Source organism: Nothobranchius furzeri, chromosome 16 (assembly GCF_043380555.1).
Source record: "Nothobranchius furzeri strain GRZ-AD chromosome 16, NfurGRZ-RIMD1, whole genome shotgun sequence".
NCBI classification, from domain to species: Eukaryota; Metazoa; Chordata; class Actinopteri; order Cyprinodontiformes; family Nothobranchiidae; genus Nothobranchius; species Nothobranchius furzeri.
Genome location: NC_091756.1, coordinates 28,292,045 through 28,314,431, shown reverse-complemented (window position 1 = coordinate 28,314,431; position 22,387 = coordinate 28,292,045). Strand labels below are relative to the sequence as shown.

The window sequence follows — 22,387 nt, the reverse complement described above, 5'->3', positions numbered from 1 at the left end:
GTCACCTCAGATACTTATAATTAAAGTGCCACAATATTTAAGGAAAATAAACCACCTAAATTAGCTCAATTTATGCTTTTTTCATATTTATATTTTATATTTATGTGATGTATTGTGAAGTTTGAAACAGTTTTAGAACTTGTTGGAGACATGATCTAAATGTTGGAGCCACATAAGTTGAATAAATGTTCCTGTGCCGAGAAGCTCCAGACTCCGCAGCAGGTCGATGCTTAGAGTAACCGCCTGCCTCCCGTTGGCTGTGCGCTCTGAAGCGTCACCATCAGTCATCCAGCAGTCTGATCGGACTCTCCTCCCATTGTAGAAGCTGCTGTGGACCGACCTAGACCCAGTCTTTTGGAAGCACCAACGTGCAGTACAGGAAGCGTCTCGTTTGTTTTGTTAGTTGTATTTTTTAGTTTCTCCTGTTTCCTTTTGGCTGGACTTCAACTCCAGGTCACCAACCATGCCGGGCCTGCTTCATCACATCCTATGTCTGCTGTTGTTGCTTCAGTGCGGCTGGGCTCGCCTCGCACCTGAAGGTTACGACGTCGGAGCCGTGCGTCAAGGTGGTGCTGAGGCGCAGCCGGCTGTGGATCAGCGCGTCCTTGCGCACGAGAGCGCGAGCCGGGACGTGGTCTCCGTCAACATGTTTAAAGTATATGAGAGGTACAGTAAAGAACCGCAGAGCCGGATGCAGGGAAACACCGTGAGGAGCTTCAAAGCTGTCCCGAGTGAGTTCATATTCTACTGGACTGACTGGAACCACTGCGTCCAGTCAGCAGCCTCATTTGTTAGTAACCAGATGTGCTGGGATGACACGATGAGCAAGTCGAACATTTTATTGATTCAGTTCAGGAATGAACAGATAAAATGATGCATCTGCATGTTTAAACTTCAGATCTGAAAAGTTGCAAACATTCATTCATGATTTGAATCTTTTCAGCAAAAGTGGACCATTCTTCCGGTGCTTCATGTTTGTTTTTTGTGCGAGATGCACCAAATGATATTTAAAATTTAGCAGCTATTTAAGCATTAAGTATGTAGTATTAAAATATTTAAAACCCCCACCTTAAGAATGACATGTACAAGCTAAACTAAATATGAATTCAGATTTAAACAAATAAAAACGTGGTGTTTTCATTTAAATATTTAGATAACAGGTAAAGCGGTCTGATTCAGGACAAAGTGTGAGATAAAAGGATCTCCTACCTTACATCCCATAGTGTCTTTGACGGTTAGCTTGTGTGAGTTGGTTTTACTGCAGATCATGTATTAATATACAGAGAAAACCCCGATCCTTCCATCCCATCCATATTTGGTAGTAAATATTAATTTAGACTTTTTTTTAATTATGTTTTTTAGGCATGACATAAAAAATTCCTGAATAAATGGTGTAAAGAGGATACTTTAAAAATGTCACACCCCATTTTGATTGTCACAAGAAGCAAAATGTGACCAAACGTAGCTTCTAACATGCAAATACAGCATAAAAGGATACTGTTAACATGTTAAATATGATTGTGTGAGTTTGTGTGTATGGCTCATTAATAAATACACAGAGAGAACCTAGATCCACAGTGGAGCGAATTGCTGAATGTGGCTAACTGTTGCTGTTAAAATGCTAAATGTGATTAATCTAACTCTTAAAATGCAGAATATGGCTTACAATATCTTACTTTTTATGTTTTATTTGAATCCCCACCTTGTAAATACTGTAGTTTCAGATCTAACTCTTACAGTGGGAATAATGCTGAACATAAAGCCAGCTCTGTATTTTTGAGTGCAGGTGTAGCGTCAGCCACAAGACAGACGGTGCTTCCCTTTGGGCTGAACATCTTCACCTCGGTGCTCTCTGTCAGTGTTGTGATTATAAAAGCTAAAGAGTCCAACACTGTTAGCTCCCCAGTAGCTGTAACAGCCTAGGTGTTAGACAAAGACAAGCGCCTATTATCACAGCCAGACACCGGCTGCACTGCAGAAAACGCATCAGAGGAGCTCGTTCTCCATTAAGTACTTCCATATGCCTGACAGAGAGAGAAGGAGACCTTCTAGACCGGCCCGGTGTTTGTCTTTCAGGCTGTGGTGGAAGTGCAGGAGACGAGGCTGAACTTCAAGAGTATAGCTATCAGGGATGAGGTTTTTAAGTCATGCATGAGCCGGGCACTTAACCGTGCAGCGCCTAATGTTTTCCATGCTGCTGTGATCAAATGTGTTGAGCAACAGATTGTGCCTGACATCTTTGGGATGCAGTTTTTGATTTCATTCAAACCTGATGGTCATTCTTGCATTTTAGCAACTGCTCAACAAAATATGCGTGGAAAGTGACAACAGGTAGGTGTTTTAAGTGACATTCAGGAAAACACCAAAGAGAAGATGGTGTCTGTTTTCATCCAGGAATTCCACACGTACATGTTTTTGTTTATTTTGATGTATCCTGTGATTCCTTTCAGGAGTCTTACACGGAAAAGAGCTTTTTCAGTTCAACCTGTCCTCCATCCAAAGCTCTGAGATTGTGCTCTCTGCCTCTTTCCACTTTCTCTACAAACGGCCCCGCCACCACCAGAGACAGTGGCGTTTCCGAAGACCTCACCACCTCGCCAGTGGTCTCCGGCATACCTCACAGATTATTTTCTATGGATCCTCCACAAACTCTGCTTTTGGAAACATAACCCTTGCACATTTCAAGAAAAGTTCTTGGCAAACCAGGGATGTAACATCAGTGGTTAAACAGGCCAGGACTGGGAAACAGCTTGTGATCATGGCGGAGTTTGATCCAGGGTTTGAAGCTTCACAGGTGCAGCAAAAGGGCCTTCTCAGCAAAGAACGCCTCTCTGCAGAAAGCCTGCCGTACATCTTGGTATACGCTGATGATCAAGCTATAGACGAGCCAAACAGTGTCGCCATGTCACTCCAGAGGTACGGACCATTCCCTGTTGGGGAGGACATTTCTACCTCTTCTGCATCTTCAAGGATCCGGAGGGAACTCCACCTCCAGATCCAAACCAATGACATCCCAGAGATTCACTTCAGCACCCTGAAAAACCATGAACTGTGGCAGAACACATACTTCCCAGATAAAACTAAAGCTGCAGTGAAAACCGGGAGGACACGTGGCCAGCTGAGTGGCGAGGGCACGAGTAAGCCCAAAGTTCTGAGCTTTGACGAGAGGACAATGAAAAAGGCCCGAAGGAGACAGTGGAGCGAACCCAGGGTTTGCTCTAGACGCTACCTCAGGGTGGACTTTGCAGACATTGGCTGGAGCGAATGGGTGTTGGCACCAAAGTCTTTTGAGGCATACTACTGCTCCGGAACCTGTGGATTCCCCATTCCCAAAGTGAGCCTTCCATATTATAGTATATTTTAATATTTTTAATTATTTTTGAACATATAAAAGCTAGATATTGATATTTGTGCTAAAAATCGCTTTCTCTCCACTCCTTCAGGTGGCGCAACCCTCCAATCACGCCACCATCCAGAGCATCGTCAGAGCTGTTGGTATCGTCCCTGGTGTCCCAGAACCGTGCTGTGTTCCTGACAAGATGAGCCCCCTCAGTGTTCTCTTTCTGGATCCAGACAGGAACCTGATGCTGAAGGTCTACCCTGGAATGTCTGTTGACTCATGCGCTTGTCGGTAGGGCTGTGCAAGCCGCCGGAAACGGACTAGTAGAGACAATGAGGATGACCAGTTATGTAGACTCAGGAGGAGCATGAAGCAGCATGGAGGCACATGTCAGGGGAGGAAGAGGTGTGGCGAGACACACTGAGAACCGACTGAGAAAGTCTGAACAGGTTTATTCTGAACTTTTGACTTGTTTTCGTTTATGACATGTCCGGTTGCCTTAAGCTTTTCTAACAGATTGTATAGTCGACTTGTATTATCCGATCTGTTTTCACTCATTTTCTGCCTTCTTTCAAAGAGTCTCAGGACGTTCACCTAAGCAAACGTGTGTTTGCAGTTCTTTGTGTTGACCGGCTGGACGTTGAAGATTCAAAACAGAACTCCAGCTGGGAGATCACACACCTTAGATTGATACGAAAAGCCATCCATCCGTTTTCTATACCTGCTTGTCCATGCAGGCTCATGGGGGGCTGGTGCCTGCCTCCAGTAGTCTTCAGGCAAACAGGCATGAAACGCTTTTGTCTTAATTTTTTTATTAAACAATGCTTAAAAAGGATTATTACGCATTTCATCTGAGAAGGGTAATAACGGTTTTCCTTGGTCAAAATGTACACGGACCTGCTTAATGAATCCGCTCAGACTCCTCAGGAAAGGATCAAATGGTTCGTCAAATTAGTTGTTTGAACTGGATTTCGACATTTTTTTTCTATTTTCTGTCATTTCCAGATCTCAAGGTTGGTCAAGCTGATGGTATCCACCCTGGTAGACACGCTTTGTTGACTTTTCGTCAAGTTTTAGTGTGACACCAACCAAGCGATGCTCCAATCATCACCATTGTCTTTGTTCCTTGAAGTTCAACCAAAACATTAGCAGTAGTTTGCTCATACATTCTCTCAAAAGCTTGCATTTGATTTTATGTTGAAGGTTCAAGAATGCCAAGCAGTAGGACTATTACAGCATAGGGTAGAACCAATGCACTGCTGCCACCTACTGGGCATTTGGTCATATTTGGAGGAAATCCAGAATGTGGAATGAAGCAAACATGGCTGCTGTGGAGTTTACTCTTCATAAACATGGGCTCTCTGACAGACATGTATAATTAGTGATGTGTACAGTAATAACCATATAATTGAAGTAAAAACTTCCACAAATGAATCCACTAATGAGTATGTGAACATAAGCTGTAATGACATGTTTTTGCTCAATATGGTCAGAAAGAACAGCTGAATTGTACATATAAACACGGCTGTTGAAAAGTTTTAATGGGAACAAAATGTAATAATAAAGCTGAAATGATATTTTTGAAATAAATGACAAATACTTGACCGTTTTGCATCTGAAAGTCATGTTTTAAATGAACAAACTTTAACACTGAGTAAGTTATTTTTGACACAAGCCTAATTAACAGGCTGGCCATCTATCTATCTATCTATCTATCTATCTATCTATCTATCTATCTATCTATCTATCTATCTATCTATCTATCTATCTATCTATCTATCTATCTATCTATCTATCTATCTATCTATCTATCTATCTATCTATCTATCTACACAAAGTAGTAAAGTTTCCACCTTACACACACACACACCAGCAACATTTTCCTAAGGGGAGTACCGGCACTTTTTTTCCACTTCAAGCACTGTGTTAAAGGTGTGGTTAACTGAAAATAATACATTGTCATAATTATTCCTGATTAGAGTCGGTCAATCAGAGTTTTTCATGCAGGCTGAACATGAAAATAGCCTCCTACACCTATCTCCTGCATTAGCTTCTGATATAAAGTGAAACTCTAGGATTAGAAAAGCCTGACAGATCTACGTCACACTGTCACCTAACATTCCTGGACTCACCCATCCTTACGCTCGACGGGAAAGGCTGTTGTTGGTTTAGCGTGCAGGAACAGCAACAAACCTCTCAGCTAGTAGAAGCTAACCGTTAGCATTAGCAACTCTACCACACAACAGCCTTCCAGCTTGTGCTATTTGTGGAGATAAAACATCAACGTTGCAGAGTAAAGAGTCGGGTGGTAAAGTCTGAGTGCTGTTATCCAATCAGTGGCAAGATGTTGAAAATAAGACAAGGCAGCTTTATTTACATAGCAATTTTCATACACAGAGGCAATTCAACGTGCTTGAAATAAGACTCCAAATCCTGTCATCTGGAGCTACTTCCTCCTCTGATGTGGCTCACTGTGATTTCCTGAAACAGGCACACCAGTGCTTTTTTCCCCAGAGTATGACTTACAAGGCATTCATACAAGAGACCACTGCCAATTGATTGATTAAACAAGTTAACCACATCTTTAGACAAAAATAAATAAATAGATTTCCTAAATTAAGTGCTGATTTGATAACATTTTATATCCGGGTGTGAAACTTTTGGCTCGAAATTCCTAGAAAAGCTGCCACACAGGCCAAGTGAAACAGTGACCAGAGTTTCTCTGCAGCTTTCTCTCCTCATTTCTCTTTGTTTTTTTAATGTTTACCTCAACTATTTGCTGTTTTTGTTTCCTTTCATCACTGACTAACCCCACAAGAGCCTGAAAGACCCACATTTTATGAACCCCAGCAGGTACCTGGCTGTATGAGTGGGAAATTAAATTCTGGGATTGGCTGGAATCCTGGGAACATATTAGCTAAAGGAATGCAAGGTACAGTCCAGCTAACTAATCATCTATCCGGGACCTCACATGTCTTCATTAGAACACCAGTTTTCTGAGTCAATTTCTTGAAACTTTAGACCAAACTGCAACAACACACACACACACACACACACACACACACACACACACACATTTGTCCTGATGGACAAATCTGAAAGGCTGATTACTGTTTTGGTTTCAGTGTCTGATGATGTTTAACTCCACAAAGCTGTTCAGTAACACGCTCCATGTTGCTCTTCACCTCAGTGCTAAAGTTCCTGCCCTCAGATTTCCTTATTTATTATTAGTTAGTGAGCTTTATCTAAATGCTGTTGGATCTCCTAGCCAATATCCTATCTTGTCAATGAGCCTTTGAGGCCTCAGTTTCCCCCTTAAACTGGGAATGTGGAAACACTTTTGTGAGATGCCCCACTTTCTCCAGGGTCTCCCTCATTATCGCTGTCAAGTGTTTACAGTGTCTTCATTAGCAACCCGTCTTCTAATGATAACAAAGCCTTAAAAAAGGCTTCAACGACAGCGATAAGCATGACCGAGCTACTATTTTGGTTGACACAAGTCTCCCTGTTTACTCTTGGAGCATGGGAGCGGACATCAGGGCTGTGATTCGTACACTTAGGATCTTCATTTTTAAATCTTACCACCAAAAATTCAGTTTTCAGGAGGTAAACTTAACTCGGTGCTTTGTGACGTCTCAAAATGAAGACTTCATCAGCTGTCTGGTTCCAGCTGTGTTTGACTCTGGTGGTTTGTGGTGACTCCTGCACCTGTAAGCCTTTCAGTAACCACGTTCAGAAAAAGGAACTGGAGAAATTCTACCAACAGTTGTCTGAGGACCTTCTGGAGGAAGAGGACGCTGAGTCCAGAATGGAAAGCATCTTGGGGACAATGAAGGAAGGTTTTCTGAGGCAGCTCAACCTGTCAGATGTTCCACAGGAGTGCAGTAGGATCTCACCCCCCCAGTTCATGGTTGAGCTGTACAACAAATACGCCTCGAACAGATCGGTGGTCCCTCAGTTTGATGTCATACGAAGCTTCATGGTCCAGGGTACGTAAAGAAAAATGTTTTTGATAGGTTTGAAGGAAAGTGATGGTGTAATTTGTGTATTTTAATAAATATGATGGATTGTAATATAACTTATTTCTTGAGCCTAGGTATCCTGGCTTGTCCTGAGCAGATAACATCACAAGATAATTTGACTCCTTCTGTAGAAAATATATATTTATTTACATATTTTTGTACATTAAGTCATAAAAGCTGTCAATAAAAGGCAAAATATAATTTACATTGGAGGATTAAATAAATGTGTGCTTCCCTTGTGACAAGAAGGAATTAAAACAGTGATGTACTTATTGTATGTATAATGAATTGTTACAGTGTGTGTGTGTGTGTGTGTGTGTGTGTGTGTGTGTGTGTGTGTGTGTGTGTGTGTGTGTGTGTGTGTGTGTGTGTGTGTGTGTGTGTGTGTGTGTGTGTGTGTGTGTGTGAGTGTGTGTTTGAGGGTCAGAGTTTTTTTCCGGCAGATACCGTGAGAGCGAGATGCTCTTCAATCAATCAGATGTTCATTCTCACTGTGTTATAAATGTCTCTTAACCATTACATTGTTGTTTGTACCTGTCATTTTTACATGTAAAGGCATCTTTGATTACTAACTGGTTTGTTAGTTAATCAGCCATGGTGGCCATCTTGAATTGGGTTGATGCCCACAGTTAATGAGAGACTGTACACCCAGCAAAACCTTTCTGAGACCTTTAATAAAATCCATCTTGTGGTTTATGAGACATTTTTCTAACATTCAGATGGTGTCAGTTTATGAGGCTTTCTAGAACAGGGTTTGGCACTTGGAGGTTTTAGTGTTTAGGAGCATTCTTAGGTCTGCCTACTTTACTCCACAGGACCACATATTTTCTCCATTTACATAAATATTTTCATCCAATTCATTTTAATAAAATGCTGAAACACCTCCACCGCACCACTAGATGGCGAGAAAGGCACAAAACTGATGAAAAATGTGTCATACAAATGTTTCATTTGGGAAGTGACGTTGTTCTTCACCCTTTAAGAGCTGCAGATACTTCTGAGAAAATAGTCTCTCTCTCTCTCTCTCTCTCTCTCTCTCTCTCTCTCTCTATCTATCTATCTATCTATCTATCTATCTATCTATCTATCTATCTATCTATCTATCTATCTATCTATCATCTATCTATCTATCTATCTATCTATCTATCTATCTATCTATCTATCTATCTATCTATCTATCTATCTATCTATCTATCTATCTATCTATCTATCTATCTATCTATCTATCTATCTATCTATCTATCTATCATCTATCTATCTATCTATCTATCTATCTATCTATCTATCTATCTATCTATCTATCTATCTATCTATCTATCTATCTATCAATCTATCTATCTATCAATCTATCTATCAATCTATCTATCTATCTATCTATCTATCTATCTATCTATCTATCTATCTATCTATCTATCTATCTATCTATCTATCTATTATCTATCATCTATCTATCTATCTATCTATCTATCTATCTATCTATCTATCTATCTATCTATCTATCTATCTATCTATCTATCTATCTATCTATCTATCTATCTATCTATCTATCATCTATCATCTATCTATCTATCTATCTATCTATCTATCTATCTATCTATCTATCTATCTATCATCTATCTATCTATCTATCTATCTATCTATCTATCTATCTATCTATCTATCTATCTATCTATCTATATATATATCTCTAAATAATTTGCAAACAAGAACATTTCAGCTGTGATAACGACAACACACGTTTCACAAACTGAATTTCATCTTTTTGTTTTGTCTTCAACAGATATTCTATCTGTGTCTAATGGCACAAGGTCAAAACACCAGCTGGAGTTCAACGTCAGCATTCCCAACCATGAGAAAATTATCACAGCTGAACTCCAGCTCCTCTTCTTCCCTGATGTCAGGTCAAAGGTCACCTCCCAGAGTTTCAAAGCCACTGTTAAAGTCTATGGAGCCAGTAGCAACAATTTAACACATCTGCTGGATGGCAAGGAGTTGTTGGTGCCGCAGAGCACCTGGTCATCCTTTGATGTGACCACAGCAGTCCAGAGCTGGATGAAGTCAGGCCAGGGTGTTTCTGTTTTTGATGTAGTGGTGGATACGATGGACTGCAGCTCCTCTGATAAAGTAAATGAGACTCACAGCTGTTTACAAATGAGCAGATCTGCTGGAGATAATGCCTCAGCTGCTTTAATAGTCTTCTCTGATGACGCTGGTAGCAGGAGGAGGGAGACAAAGAAGGAGCTTAAAGAGATGATCTTTCATGAGGAGGAAACCCTCCTTCACATAGAGGCCAGCTGGAGCAGAGAAAATCAACATTCAAACGATATTCCTGAAGGTCCTCAATCACGAAGGGTAAAGAGGAAGGCAACCATGGAATACTGCCGCCGAACCTCACTCAAAGTCAACTTTAAAGACATTGGCTGGGACAGCTGGATTGTGGCCCCTCCGGAGTACGATGCCTATGAGTGTCGAGGACTTTGCTACCACCCACTGACCGATGAATCTACTCCATCAAAGCATGCCCTCATCCAGGCTCTGATGAACCTCAGAGACCCCAAGAAGGCCAACATGGCGTGCTGCGTCCCCATCAAACTAGACCCAATCACAGTCATGTATCAGGAAAATGGACGCCTCACTATAAGATACCTGTATGAAGAGATGCAGGTGGCCGAGTGTGGCTGTAGGTAGTCAGAGAGCCTGGTTAAAAATGTGTAGAAGCTCATTTCTGCCAACTAAAAGTACAGATGGCAGACTTTTAAGGTCATAAAGTTAAAATCCTCTTAATGAGTTTTTGATTCATAATTATTTATTTAATATCTCTAACAAAGCCACCAAGTAAAAACAATTGTTGATTTGTAATTTGTCCGATTCATTTCTGTATTGATGGTTGCTTTACTGCTCTGTGTTCTTGTCTAACTTTGATTCCAAACAGATCAAGATGGCAAACATCTAACTCAATAGGGTAGAGTCGAAGTCCCAAACCCCCGGGTCATGGATCTAAGTAGTACCTGGACACACAGAGAGTATAAAATCATCTTTTAAATTACCTTTGACTTTTATTGTTTACTTGTTTTCTCTATTATGAAAATGTATAAAAATTGTTAATAATATATTATGTGACAATAATATAAATAAAGTGCTAAATATGTACATTTGTAAATTTTGTGTAATGCTTTCATTTTCTGTTATTTTTGGTTTGTTTTTGCATGATTAACCCCACTAGTCCTGGGAAACGCTGTCCTGTTGGATAAGAGAATTACTAATTTCCCTCTGCAATTACTAAAGTAGCTTTGATTGATTGATTGAAATGGTCTGAATCCACTGGCATAAAAGAAATGGCAGACACTTGATGGGACCAGTACAATGTCTGAAAGGGATCAGATTTTAAAATCCTCATTATAACTTTTATTTTTCACATTGGATCAGATTTTTTATAACATTTTTAAAAGATTAGCTGTTTTGAGAGATCTCAAGTCCAAAGAAGGCCTGATGTCTCTTTATCTGGTAAATGTCCTTTATTTATACGACTTCTAGAGTCCACACAACAGTCATTTACCCATGTACACACACATTCACACACCGATGGGCTACATGGTGGCCACAGCTCTCCTAGGGCCCACTGACAGAGGCTAAGCTGCCACACAATCAGGTAAGGAGGGTTAAGTGTCTTGCCCAAGGACACAACTGTGACACATTGAGTGGGGCTTGAACCTGCAACCCTCTGGTTATGGGGTGGTCGTTTGACTCCAGTGACTGCCACTGTTCTCCCTCCCATTCCCCTATTTCATCTAACTTTTGCCAATGCTAAATGTATTGTATATAGAATAGAATAGAATAGAATAGAATAGAATAGAATAGAATAGAATAGAATAGAATAGAATAGGTACCTAATGTCATAATGGCATATAACCAAATCATTGAACTCCCATTACACATATGATCAACTATTTAAATCAACATTCAAAGACAATTACTACAATGAATTACTCTGGTACAGAAAATTATTTAAATAAATTTGTTTTATTAATAATTGTTTATTTTTGCTTGACATGAGAAGACGAGGAGACAAATTATTTTGTGAGTTTTTTGGCCGTTTCACATCTGGGCCAGCATGGACTAGACTGGGAAGCTTTCACTGGGAAGCTTTTAAAGTGTTCACATCAAGGCAGTCTTGTATTTTCCTTGCTCAATCCGTCGGGTTTGCAGCCCTCATGCCAAGGCAGTCTGCTCGAATCAATGCACGAGTCATTATCATTCTGGAAACTGGGAAAAAATGTCACCTCTGACTGAAGCTGCAGCTCTCTGTCTCTCCGTCTCACTGCTGTGAGGAGCACACACACACACACACACACAGAGAGAGAGAGAGAGAGAGAGAGAGAGAGGCAACCTTGAGCTGCACGGCTGCCGTTTAAGGGAGACACCACGGACTTTTCCGCACATCTTTTGCTCCGCCCACATGCTCAGAGATTTTCCTATTCCAGAGAAGTGTGAACAAACTCTACCAGTGTGGGACCCGGACAGACACTATTCAGCTTGTTCTGTGCTGGCCCAGATGTGAAACTGCCTTTTGTATTTTGAAGAAGGAGCCAGTCAAGGTGGCTTGCGCGAATGCCTCTCTGGTGAGGTTTTCAGGGCACGTCCAACCGGGAGGAGACCTAAAGGAGGACCCAGGACATGTTGGACTATGTCTCTCAGGTTGCCAGGGAACACCTTGGGATTCCCCCTGAGGAGCTGGCCCAAGTGGCTGGAGAGGGAAGTGTGGGCCTCTTGCATAGGCTGCTGCCCCCACGACTCGTCTCCAGATAAGTGGATGGATGGATGGATGGATGGATGGATGGATAGATGGATGGATGGATGGATGGATGGATGGATGGATGGATAGATGGATGGATGGATGGATGGATGGATGGATGGATGGATGAGTGGATGGATGGATGGATGGATGGATGGATGGATGGATGGATGGATGGATGGATGGATGGATGGATGGATGGATTGATGGATGGATGGATGGATGGATGGATTTTGTTTGTGATTTGTACTGTATGAATATAAATCAGTATCTCCATTTTTTAGTTTTAATTTTAGGAGTAATAAATTACATATGCACAGATTACATTGAGTGAAACAAATCAACAAAGGTTTAAAAGAGATTTGAAGAAGGGCGGTTTACTGGCATTTAAAGGTCACAAGGGTCATAATGATTTCTATTGATGTACCCTCTTGGATTATTAAAAAAGGACCTAACTGTTCCAAAATATTGTATATTCCCAGGTATTAAAGGCCCATAAATGTACAATATTCCTAAATACAGTGGGATATGAAAGTTTGGGCAGCCGTCCTGTATAAATCGTTGGTTGTTACAATAAAAATGTCCTCCATACACATGTGAATCCAGTCATGACAAAGAGTATTTAAGTGGGCAATTGTAACGTTTCCTCCTCTGAATATTCTCTGAAGAGCAGCAAAATGGGGTCTCAGAACAACTCTCAATGACCTGAAAACAAAGATTGTTCTCCATCAAGGTTTAGGGGAAGGAGACAGAAATCTGTCTCAGAGATTTCAGCTGTCTGTTTCCACAGTTAGGAACATATTGAGGAAATGGAAGACCACAGGCACAGTTCAAGTTAAGGCTCCAAGTGGCAGACCAGGAAAATCTCAGAGCAAAGAATGGTGAGAACAGTCAGAGTGAACCCACAGACCAGCACCAAGGACCTACAACATCATCTTGCTGCAGATGGAGTCACTGTGCACCGTTCAACTATTTGGTGCACTTTACACAAGGAGATGCTGTGTGTGACAGTGATGCAGAGGAAGCCTTTTCTCCTCCCACGGGAGTAACAGAGCTGCTTGAGGTCTGCTAAAGCACATCTGGACAAGCAGCTTCATTCTGGAATGAGGTGCTGTGGGCTGATGAAACTAGAACTGAGTTATCTGGGCATAACAAGGGGTGTTATGCATGGAGGAACAAGAACACAGCATTCCAAGATTAACACCTGCTACCTACAGTAAAACATGGTGGTGGTCACATCATGCTGTGGGCTGTGTGACCAGTGCAGGGACTGGAAATCTTGTTAAAGTTGAGGAATGCATGGACTCCTCTCAATATCAGCAGATTCTGGAGACCAATGTCCAGGAATCAGTGACAAAGGTGAAGCTGCACCGGGGCTGGATCTGTCAACAAGACAACGACCCTAAACACTGCTCAACATCTAATAAAGCATTCATGCAGAGGAACAGGCAGAACGTTCTGGAATGGCCATCTCAGTCCCAGACCTGAATATTATTAACATCTCATAAATGAACTAGAGATGTTTTGTAAAGAAGAATGGTGCAAAATACCTTCAGCCAGAATCCAGACTCTCTTTGGAAGCTATAGGATGTATTCAGAGGCTGTTATTTCTGCAAAAGGAGGGTCTGCTAAATACTGAGTCTCCAGATCTCAACCTTATAGAAAATCTTTGGAGAGAGTTGAAAGTCCATGTTGCCCAGCGACAGCTCCAAAATATCACCGCTCTAGAGGAGATCTGCATGGAGGAATGGACCAAAATACCAGCAACAGTGTTTGAAAACCTTGTGAAGACTTACAGAAACGTTTGACCTCTGTCACTGCCAACAAAAGGTTAATGAAGTATTGACATGGAATGTAGTTGTTTTTCTTTTGTTATTAACAAGTGAAAAATAATTAGTAATAAGAAATAATAGTAAAGTGTAACAGTTTGTAATTACCATGACTACAAACTACAAATAGCCATCACCATGATCTCCTTTCCATAATCTCCTTTCCCCAAAGTAGCTGCTACCTACCAAATGACCAGATTTATGGTGGTTTTTTCCTCCTGTAGGAAGTTTGCTGAACTTAAAGCCCTTTACTCTCAGTTTTCTTCGTGTTTGGTTTGATGGCGTCACTTTCGTGAAGCGCATTTGTAGTCCTGGACTTATTTTCACACAAAACTTAAAATAGCGTTTCCCAGTTTGAAAAGAAGTGCGTTCTTGGTATCAAAATGTGTCTTTAAAATTCACGGACATCCATGGCACAAAACAAGCAAAATTAGAAAATAGCGGTTTTTGCCCCATTGACTTTCATTCATTTTTTCGTTCTTCCGGGAATCATGGTCCAGAAGTAGATGGGCGTGACTTAGGCTCCCTATACCTATGGCTCCCTAACTTTTCTGCTTCATACCCAAAAAATAGCAATTGCCAAGTCATGTGCCCCCAGATAAAAGTGATTTGACTATACCAGGGGTGTCAAACTCATTTTAGCTCAGGGGCCACATTGAGGGAAATCTAGTCCCAAGTGGGCCGGACCGGTAAATAAAAAAAAACTTCAGATTGTTTTCTTTGTTTTAATACAATCAATATAAAACAAGGCTGGAGCCTGAGGACAGTGTAGTACAAGTATAACACCTGAAGTGTATTTGAAAATTTGAAAAAAAAAATCAACAAATAAAAAAACATTCCTTAGTGATTCAAAGAGCTTACAGATCACATGGCTAGATCAGTTTCATGCAGCACTTAAAGTATATTTGACTCACTTTACTTTACATCTTTTGGCTTTCACCAGCACATCCATATCAAGTCACATCCTGAGTGGCGGCCAACTTCAGGATGGGATTCAAGTTCTTGTGTGAGCCTTGAGCGCAGCTTTGTTTTATTTATACTCATTACAGAGGAAACTTGCTCACAAAGATAAGTTTATTTTCCCTCTACATTGTAAAGTATGAAAATAAAGTTTACACAACCATCTTGCGGGCCGGATTTAACCCGCTTGCGGGCCGGATCTGGCCCGCGGGCAGCATATTTGACACCCCTGGACTATACAAACATGATTAGAAATCGAAATCATTCAAGCTTAGACAACACTTCTCCACCTTTAGCTCCACGCTCAGGTGGAGATGGTGGTGAACCCATGTGTGGTGGATCTGGACCAGGAGACAGAGACAGCAGATCAGGTATAAAAAACTGGCTTCAGTGAATAACGGCAAGTAGGATGAGACAAACAGGAGCAACGTAACATGGTGAAGACACTACAGTACAATGATCTGACAGAAGACAAGTGAAAACAGGGAGCATAAATGGATAACCAGGAAGACATAGGTTACCAAGGGGCAGGTGAGTCCACTAAACAAGTGATGAGGGGGTAACCAGCATTGAGCTCGTATAGCGTGGAAATCAGCAAGACCATAATCATCACAATTATAGCAAACAAAGGCTGAAATATCTGGATTTGCGTGTAATGAGTCTGTCTCGTATTAGTTCCACCTTTAAGTTGAATTAGTGGCATGAATGAACTTTTGAACCATATTCTAATGTTTGAGTTTTACCTGTAGACATTACTGTGGACTACTGATAGTTTATGCATGCTGATGTAGGAACCAGCCCCCCATGACCCTGGACTGGATGAATAGTCTAAAGCTGCATTAAGTGAATTTGTACTAAGAGGCTAAGCCCCATTTAGAAAGAGGGGTAAGCTGGTCACATGTTGCCCGAGAAGAAAAATGTCATGAATCGTTTCTCTATACTAATGTTAGCACACAGAACTGCTTCAACAAATGAGCTAAGAGAGAGGTCAAAGTAAAACCCAGGAGGTCACAAATCAGGAACAAATCAGCCCAGATTAAAAAGAAAAAAGAACAAAAACTTCCCGTAAAGCCTCTTGTTTCTACATTCTTGCTGCTTTTATTTTCCAACTAAATCTCATCCTGAATGTGTGTTTAAGAAGGATTTGGTGCACTTCCTCAGACTGTTATTACGTCACCCATGGAGCGATCCAGACACGACCACACCAGGTTCTTGGAACACCAAAATACACCTTAAATTAGTTTTCTAGCCCAAAAACAATGAGGAGGTAAAGGAGTGAGATTTCCTTTTTTTTGTCCTCTAGAATCGTATTCAATTCTAGCTCTGAGTTTAATTGCGGGGGTACTTCAAGACTTTTGGCAAATGATGCAAACATCAAATTAAGGAGTAATTCCTTTTTCAAACATTATTCTGCCTGCTATTGTGTGCTGACTGACTCAGTAAACATAAAGCAATTAAAGGTTTAAAGGACAAAAACATCTTATGTGGATGTTGCTGCCCCCCCCCCCCCCCCCCCCCCCCCCCCAAAAAAGTATGACAATGACATTTTCTTTGTTTCTCTCCCAACACAGATAAATAAAATTTCCCTGAGTAGGAAAAAAGGATGTCAGTGTGCTTCACTTCTTCTGAAGATGTTGACGGTGGGGCAACACATCCCCCACCACTGCTGGGGATGCTTCTCCTCTGTTCTCTTATCTGTCAACCCATCCTTTCAGCCAGCTCTGGTTTTAGAAATGGTCAAGATTCTTCAAGAAAACTACTGTCTTCCTGAAAATTTGTTTGGGGTGCAGGAAGCCAGCCAACAAGCCATCAACAGTGAAGAAATCCTGCAGATTAGAAACAGGAAGATACTGGCAGCAGTCCTCACAGCTGGAGAACAAGGAGCCTTGAATGGTCCATGACTGACGGTGTCATATGAGCCCAATTTCATCCCGGTCATGCCTCCGATAATGTCATCGCTCCCTAAAGAACAACTGATCCTGCTGGTGAGAAACTCTTTTAGGGTCGACATCTTGGAAAACAACACTGGATATTTACGGATAGACTGGATCTTTGGAGATAAGACAGTAACAATGGTGGCCGCTGTGCTGCAGGACAACATCTGGAATCAAATTGCGCAGACATCCTCTCTAATCTTTGATTTGAGGTACAGTGCCGCTGGAGAACTTTCTGGAGTTCCTTTTGTGATCTCATATATCATGGATCCTGAGCCTCTCATTCATATTGACACTATATATGACAGGCCCTCAAACACAACCAGGGAGCTGTGGACCATAACAGCAATAACAGGGAAATGATATGGAAAGAAGAAGGATGTTATCGTTCTGACCAGTAGACGTACAGTAGGAGCTGCTGAGACAGTAGCATACACTCTGAAAAACCTCAAGAGGGCCATCACAGTTGGAGAAAGGTCTGCCGGTGGGTCAGTAAAAGTCTTAAAGATTAGAATTGCTCAAACAGGCTTCTGTATAACAGTTCCTGTGGCAAGATCTGTTAACCCAGCTTTGTTAGGCCAGAGCTGGGAAGTGTAATGGCCAAGGAAGCTGTTTGAAAAGCCAAATCGCTTCTTGCTGTAAAGAATGCCATTCCAAAAGTTTGCAACATTTGCAAACAACGGACTGGTTTTCTGTTGGATCTGAGGAGGATCTAGTGGTCAGACTCAGTCAGAACCTCCAGAGTGTCTTTGAAGATCCATGACTGATCATCAAACGTGCAAGAAAATGATACCACTGCAGAGGAGGACCCTCAGTTGTACAACGTACCTGACAATCTTGGATTATTAAAGGCTTACACCGATACAGTGTTTAAAGTGATAGTTCTCCCAGGCAATACTGATTATCTACATTTTGACAAATTAGCTGAGACATCTGCAATGGCCAAACTAGAGGAACTCATAGCTCAAACTGTATGGGAACCCCCTCAAAGACACTGATAACCTTGTCATCCCTAAAGTCAGGACTCATATTCACGGTGAAGCGTCCTTCCAGTACTACGGTCCTCGCTGCTGGAACGAGCTGCCAGGGGACCTCAGAGCCGCAGAGAACGTTCATGTTTTAGAAACAGGCTCAAGACCCATCTTTTTACCTTAGCTTTTAACTGATTACTATCACTTTTTCAATAAATAAATAAATTAATTAATTAGGTTATTTATTCATCAATTTATGTATTTATTTTATGTATTCTTTTTTCTGCGATGGACTGGCTCTCTGTCCTGGATGTACCCCGCCTGATTGCCCATTGACCGCTGGAGATAGGCACCAGCCTCCCCGCGACCCTACGTGGACAAGTGGGTTCAGAAAATGGATGGATGGTATTTTTTTAAACAGAGTTTTTATTTATTTATACATATTTTTTTAAACCATAGATTTATGATTGACATTATTTTAATGTCTACATTACTTTTTATATTACAATTTTCATTTTAGCTCTTATTATTTTATACTTTAACCTTAATTTAACCTTTTTCCAGTGTTTCCTCTGTGGGAGCCCTCTGCCCCGGGGGCGGTGGTCGGCTGTGGTGGCCTGGGTGCTTTCCAGGTGTGCCTAGGTGGAGGTGGGGGGTCTCCGCCCTCCCTGCCGTGGGTTCCCTGCTGTGGATCTGCTGCTGTCGGGGTGGATGGCTTCCCTGATGGCTTAGCTGGTCTGGTTCATCTGAACTCAGTCCATTGTGCTTTTTCCATGTGTGTGTGTGTGTGTGTATGTGTGTGTGTGTGTGTGTGTGTGTGTGTGTGTGTGTGTGTGTGTGTGTGTGTGTGTGTGTGCGAGTGAGCGCGCGCGCGTGCGTGTGTGTGTGTGTGTGTGTGTATGTGTGTGTGTGTGTGTGTGTGTGTGTGTGTGTGTGTGTGTGTGTGTGTGTGTGTGTGTGTGTCTGTGTGTGTGTGTGTGTGTGTGTGTGTGTGTGTGTGTGTGTGTGTGTGTGTGTGTGTGTGTGTGTGTGTGCGCGCGCGCCAGAGGATGAGTGTTGTGAAGGGGTTTTTATTATCAGACTGTTTTTAAATTCTGGGGATGGGAGGGAATGTGGGTACGCGGGGCCTTTATAATTTGTTAAGCACTTTGAGTTACATTCATTGTATGATTAAGTGCTACATAAATAAAGTTTGATTTGATTTGATTATCGATCTACGCTATACACTGGTGGATCCTCTAATGCTTTGGAACTCTTACTATCTTATCTACATGACTGTTCCCAGAAGTTTCATTTTTTTTTACCAGATATGACCAAATTCAGAACAGGACAACAGAACATCAATCCCTGCCAACAATTACATGCCCTGCCTATGACTCCAATTGTGGTGTTTAAGCGTTGACCAGCTACTCCACTGCAAGCACTGGAGAGGAGCTTGCTTACTTGGTACAATCTTTAAATTGTGGGACTGTCATTGGGGAAATTACTTCTGGTAAGCTCATGCACTCAAAGACCTTTCAAATAGAAAAGACAGCAATTGCCATAACCATCCCTTTCATAAATTTCATAGATAACAATGGGGAATTCTGGCTAAAAGGAGGTGTGGTCCCAGAAGCCATTGTGTTAGCAGAGGAAGCTATGGACCATGTGCATGAAATTGTAAAGTTCCACATAGGCATTGGGTCCATCATAGAAGCAGTCGGGGAACTCTTAGAGAAGTACTATGCAATTCAGGAAGTGGCACTAAATGTTAGTCAGAGGCTGTTAAGTAAACATACAAAGGGATTATATTATGTCAGTGGTTGATTTTGAATCATTGGCATATCAGTTGACAGCAGATCTCGGTGAGAGTTCAGGTGACCACCACCTTCATGTCTTCTACTGTGATGTTGAACCTGAATCGTTTTACAATGTTCCCAACATTCCCACAGTAGAAGAAGCTGGATACATGACCGATGCTTTGTTTAAGACTGAGCTTTTTCCCGGTAACATTGGCTATCTATGATTTGATCTGATGCCAGGCATTGAATTGGTGAGAGCCATTGGGCCATAACTCGTAAAATTAATCTGGAACAAGATTGCAAACACAGATTCCCTTGTGATTGATATGAGGTACAACACCGGTGGATATTGGAGTGCAATTCCTCTCTTGTGCACCCATTTCTTTGACGCTAAGCCTCTACAACATCTTTACACAATTTTAGACCGCACCACAAACACTTTGACTGAAGTCACCACATCATCTCACATAAAGGGCCAAAGATATGGATCCTCCAAAAACCTTTACATCCTGATAAGTTATACGACTGGGCCAGCAGCCGAAGTGTTTGTTCGCACAATGAATTGAGCCGTAATTATTGGAGAGCCAACAACTGGAGGTTCTTTATCAGATAAAGGATAGCTTGAATTCATACAAAGACATCAGAACATTTTAATATAAGCTGAGTCATAATAAAGTTAAATGACACAGAAAATATGTATTGAATACGCTTTATTTAAGACTTTGTATTGTTTGTAGAAGATTACAGCTTCTACACTCCTCTTGTATGGAGAGACCAGTCGTTTGCGTTGCTCAGGACTGATTCTGTCCCACTCTTCCACACAAACGCTCTTTAAATCTTTGGCCTCTTTTATGAATTTTAATCTACAGTTCTCTCCATAAATGTTTTATGGGATTTAGGTCAGGTGACTGACTGGCCCTTCAAGTTCATTGTCTTTCTTTGAAACTAAATTGTTGGTCTTGGCCTTATGTTTGGGGTCAATTGCTGAAATGATAAGTGATGAATAACCCGCACTTGTATTTCTGAGTCAGAGGACTCCAAAGCACTTTACACTACAGTGTATCATTCATCCTTTCACACACACATTCACACCCTGGTGATATTGTAGCCACAGCTGCTCTGGGGCACACTGACAGAGGTGTGGCCTGCCATAAACAGGCACCACCGGTCCCTCCGACCACCACCAGCATGCAAGATGGGTTATGTGTCTTGCCCAATGACACAACAGTAGAATTCTTTGGTCGGAGCCGGGATGGAACTTGCAACCTTCTGATTACTGGACAACGCGCTCTACCTCCTGAGCTACTGCTGCCCTATATTCATAAATGACTACTAATTAGCTTACAGTTTTTTTCGATTGCTAAAAAGCGTCTTTCAAAACTGTACGTTCCTTTCAAAACTGCACACACAAAACCCCAAACGTAACACACAAATTCCTAAACCGTGGCTTCCCTTTGCAACAAAACCCTGCGATCACATATCGTAACATGTTCCCAAAATGGAACACATGTTTTCATTTGGTAAACACAGCCACATTTTCACATGACGCACACATAGCATTCATTGCTTAAACACAAGTAGCCTTTGGGTGAACACTACCAAGCATGGAAAGAACACTGACGAGCAAAACAGAAAACACAATTGTCTAAATGGAACCCAATGAGTTACACACTGAATGTATGACAGTGCCCACTTTTCCCTGAGACAAACATTAGACATCACACAAATTTTGATACAAAACATTTTATTTTTACAGTTACAGTAACCACCTCCACCCCCTCTCCCATTCAAGCATAATCATGGGGCATCATGCCTCCGGTCTCTGTCTGCCCAGAGGGCCTCATCAACATCCTCCTGGTCCAAACAGCGCTGGAAGTACCGCGTTGAGTGCCTCCTGAAGCCCTGACAGGCCTCAAAGGCCACATCCCTACAAGCCTCCTCCATGGCTTGAAGAAGTGGAACCTGGCTCTCTGAATTCCTTTCGTACACCTTCCACCTCCAGGTGGAGAAAAACTCCTCGATGGGATTGAGGAAGGGGGAATAAGGTGGAAGGTATAAAATGGAAAACCGTGGGTGGTCCTGAAACCACTCATACACCTGGGTAGCCCTGTGGAAACTTACTTTTATGCTGCAGTCCCTGATTGCAAATTGCTCGCCAGACATGAAAGTTTGGAGGGCCGCAGAGAACGTTCATGTTTTTAAGTCAAGACTCAAGACCCATCTTTTTAGGTTAGCTTTTATCTAAATATTTTCTACAGTTTTATTTCTCGTTTTACATGATTATATTTTATTACTTGCGTTGCATGTTCTATATGATTATATTTTAGCACAGTTTTATTATTTAAATTATTATTTTACTGTCTATATCATTTTATTTATTACTTATTTTCTAATTTTTGTCATTTATATTAGCTCTTTTATTACATTTTTACTCATTTTAATCCAGTATTTTCCTCTGTAGAGGCCCTCTGCCCCGGGAGCGGTGGTCGACTGTAGCTTCCTGGGCGCTCTATAGGTGGGGGTCTATGCCCCCCCTCCACTGAGCGCCCTGACTTAGTGTGGAAGACCTGATGCTGCCGGGACAGACGGCTCCTCTGATGGCGTTTCCTTGCGTTACCATACTTGGCTCATCTGGACTCAGCCTAATATAATTTTTACTTGTGTGTGTGTGTGCGTGTGTGTGTGTGTGTGAGTCTGTGTGTGTGTGCGTGTGCTTGCATATGTCTGTTAATGTTTTTAACCTATTATGGGAATCTGG

The 22,387-nt window shown here is 41.7% G+C and overlaps 3 protein-coding genes across 3 annotated transcripts; all 3 read left to right on the top strand.

Annotated features, from left to right (window-relative positions):
• The first annotated feature begins 321 nt into the window (after positions 1–321).
• Positions 322–3,766, top strand: LOC107388206 (growth/differentiation factor 10). Its single transcript, XM_015963626.3, has 3 exons — positions 322–731; positions 2,451–3,334; positions 3,444–3,766. The coding sequence occupies exons 1-3, from the start codon at positions 464–466 to the stop codon at positions 3,633–3,635; spliced, it is 1,344 nt and encodes a 447-aa protein (XP_015819112.1). The 5' UTR covers positions 322–463; the 3' UTR covers positions 3,636–3,766.
• A 3,056-nt stretch (positions 3,767–6,822) lies between these two features.
• Positions 6,823–10,508, top strand: gdf2 (growth differentiation factor 2). The gene is made up of 2 exons (XM_015963627.3): positions 6,823–7,329; positions 9,143–10,508. The coding sequence occupies exons 1-2, from the start codon at positions 6,981–6,983 to the stop codon at positions 10,048–10,050; spliced, it is 1,257 nt and encodes a 418-aa protein (XP_015819113.1). The 5' UTR covers positions 6,823–6,980; the 3' UTR covers positions 10,051–10,508.
• A 2,813-nt stretch (positions 10,509–13,321) lies between these two features.
• irbpl (interphotoreceptor retinoid-binding protein like) lies at positions 13,322–20,195 on the top strand. The gene is given in 13 exon segments (XM_070545302.1): positions 13,322–13,513; positions 13,774–13,938; positions 15,240–15,314; positions 16,082–16,151; positions 16,247–16,284; positions 16,575–17,469; positions 17,472–17,534; positions 17,537–17,651; positions 17,653–17,857; positions 17,859–17,906; positions 19,074–19,142; positions 19,145–19,639; positions 19,641–20,195. Coding segments are annotated over 13 exon segments (2,985 nt in total).
• Positions 20,196–22,387: the final 2,192 nt, after the last annotated feature.

Coding starts and splice junctions, on each gene's coding strand:
- LOC107388206 (XM_015963626.3), top strand. CDS start 464: ATGCCGGGCCTGCTTCATCACATCCTATGTCTGCTGTTGTTGCTTCAG. Junction 732..2,450: donor GAGCTTCAAAGCTGTCCCGA/GTGAGTTCATAT, acceptor GATTCCTTTCAG/GAGTCTTACACGGAAAAGAG. Junction 3,335..3,443: donor GTGGATTCCCCATTCCCAAA/GTGAGCCTTCCA, acceptor CCACTCCTTCAG/GTGGCGCAACCCTCCAATCA.
- gdf2 (XM_015963627.3), top strand. CDS start 6,981: ATGAAGACTTCATCAGCTGTCTGGTTCCAGCTGTGTTTGACTCTGGTG. Junction 7,330..9,142: donor ACGAAGCTTCATGGTCCAGG/GTACGTAAAGAA, acceptor TGTCTTCAACAG/ATATTCTATCTGTGTCTAAT.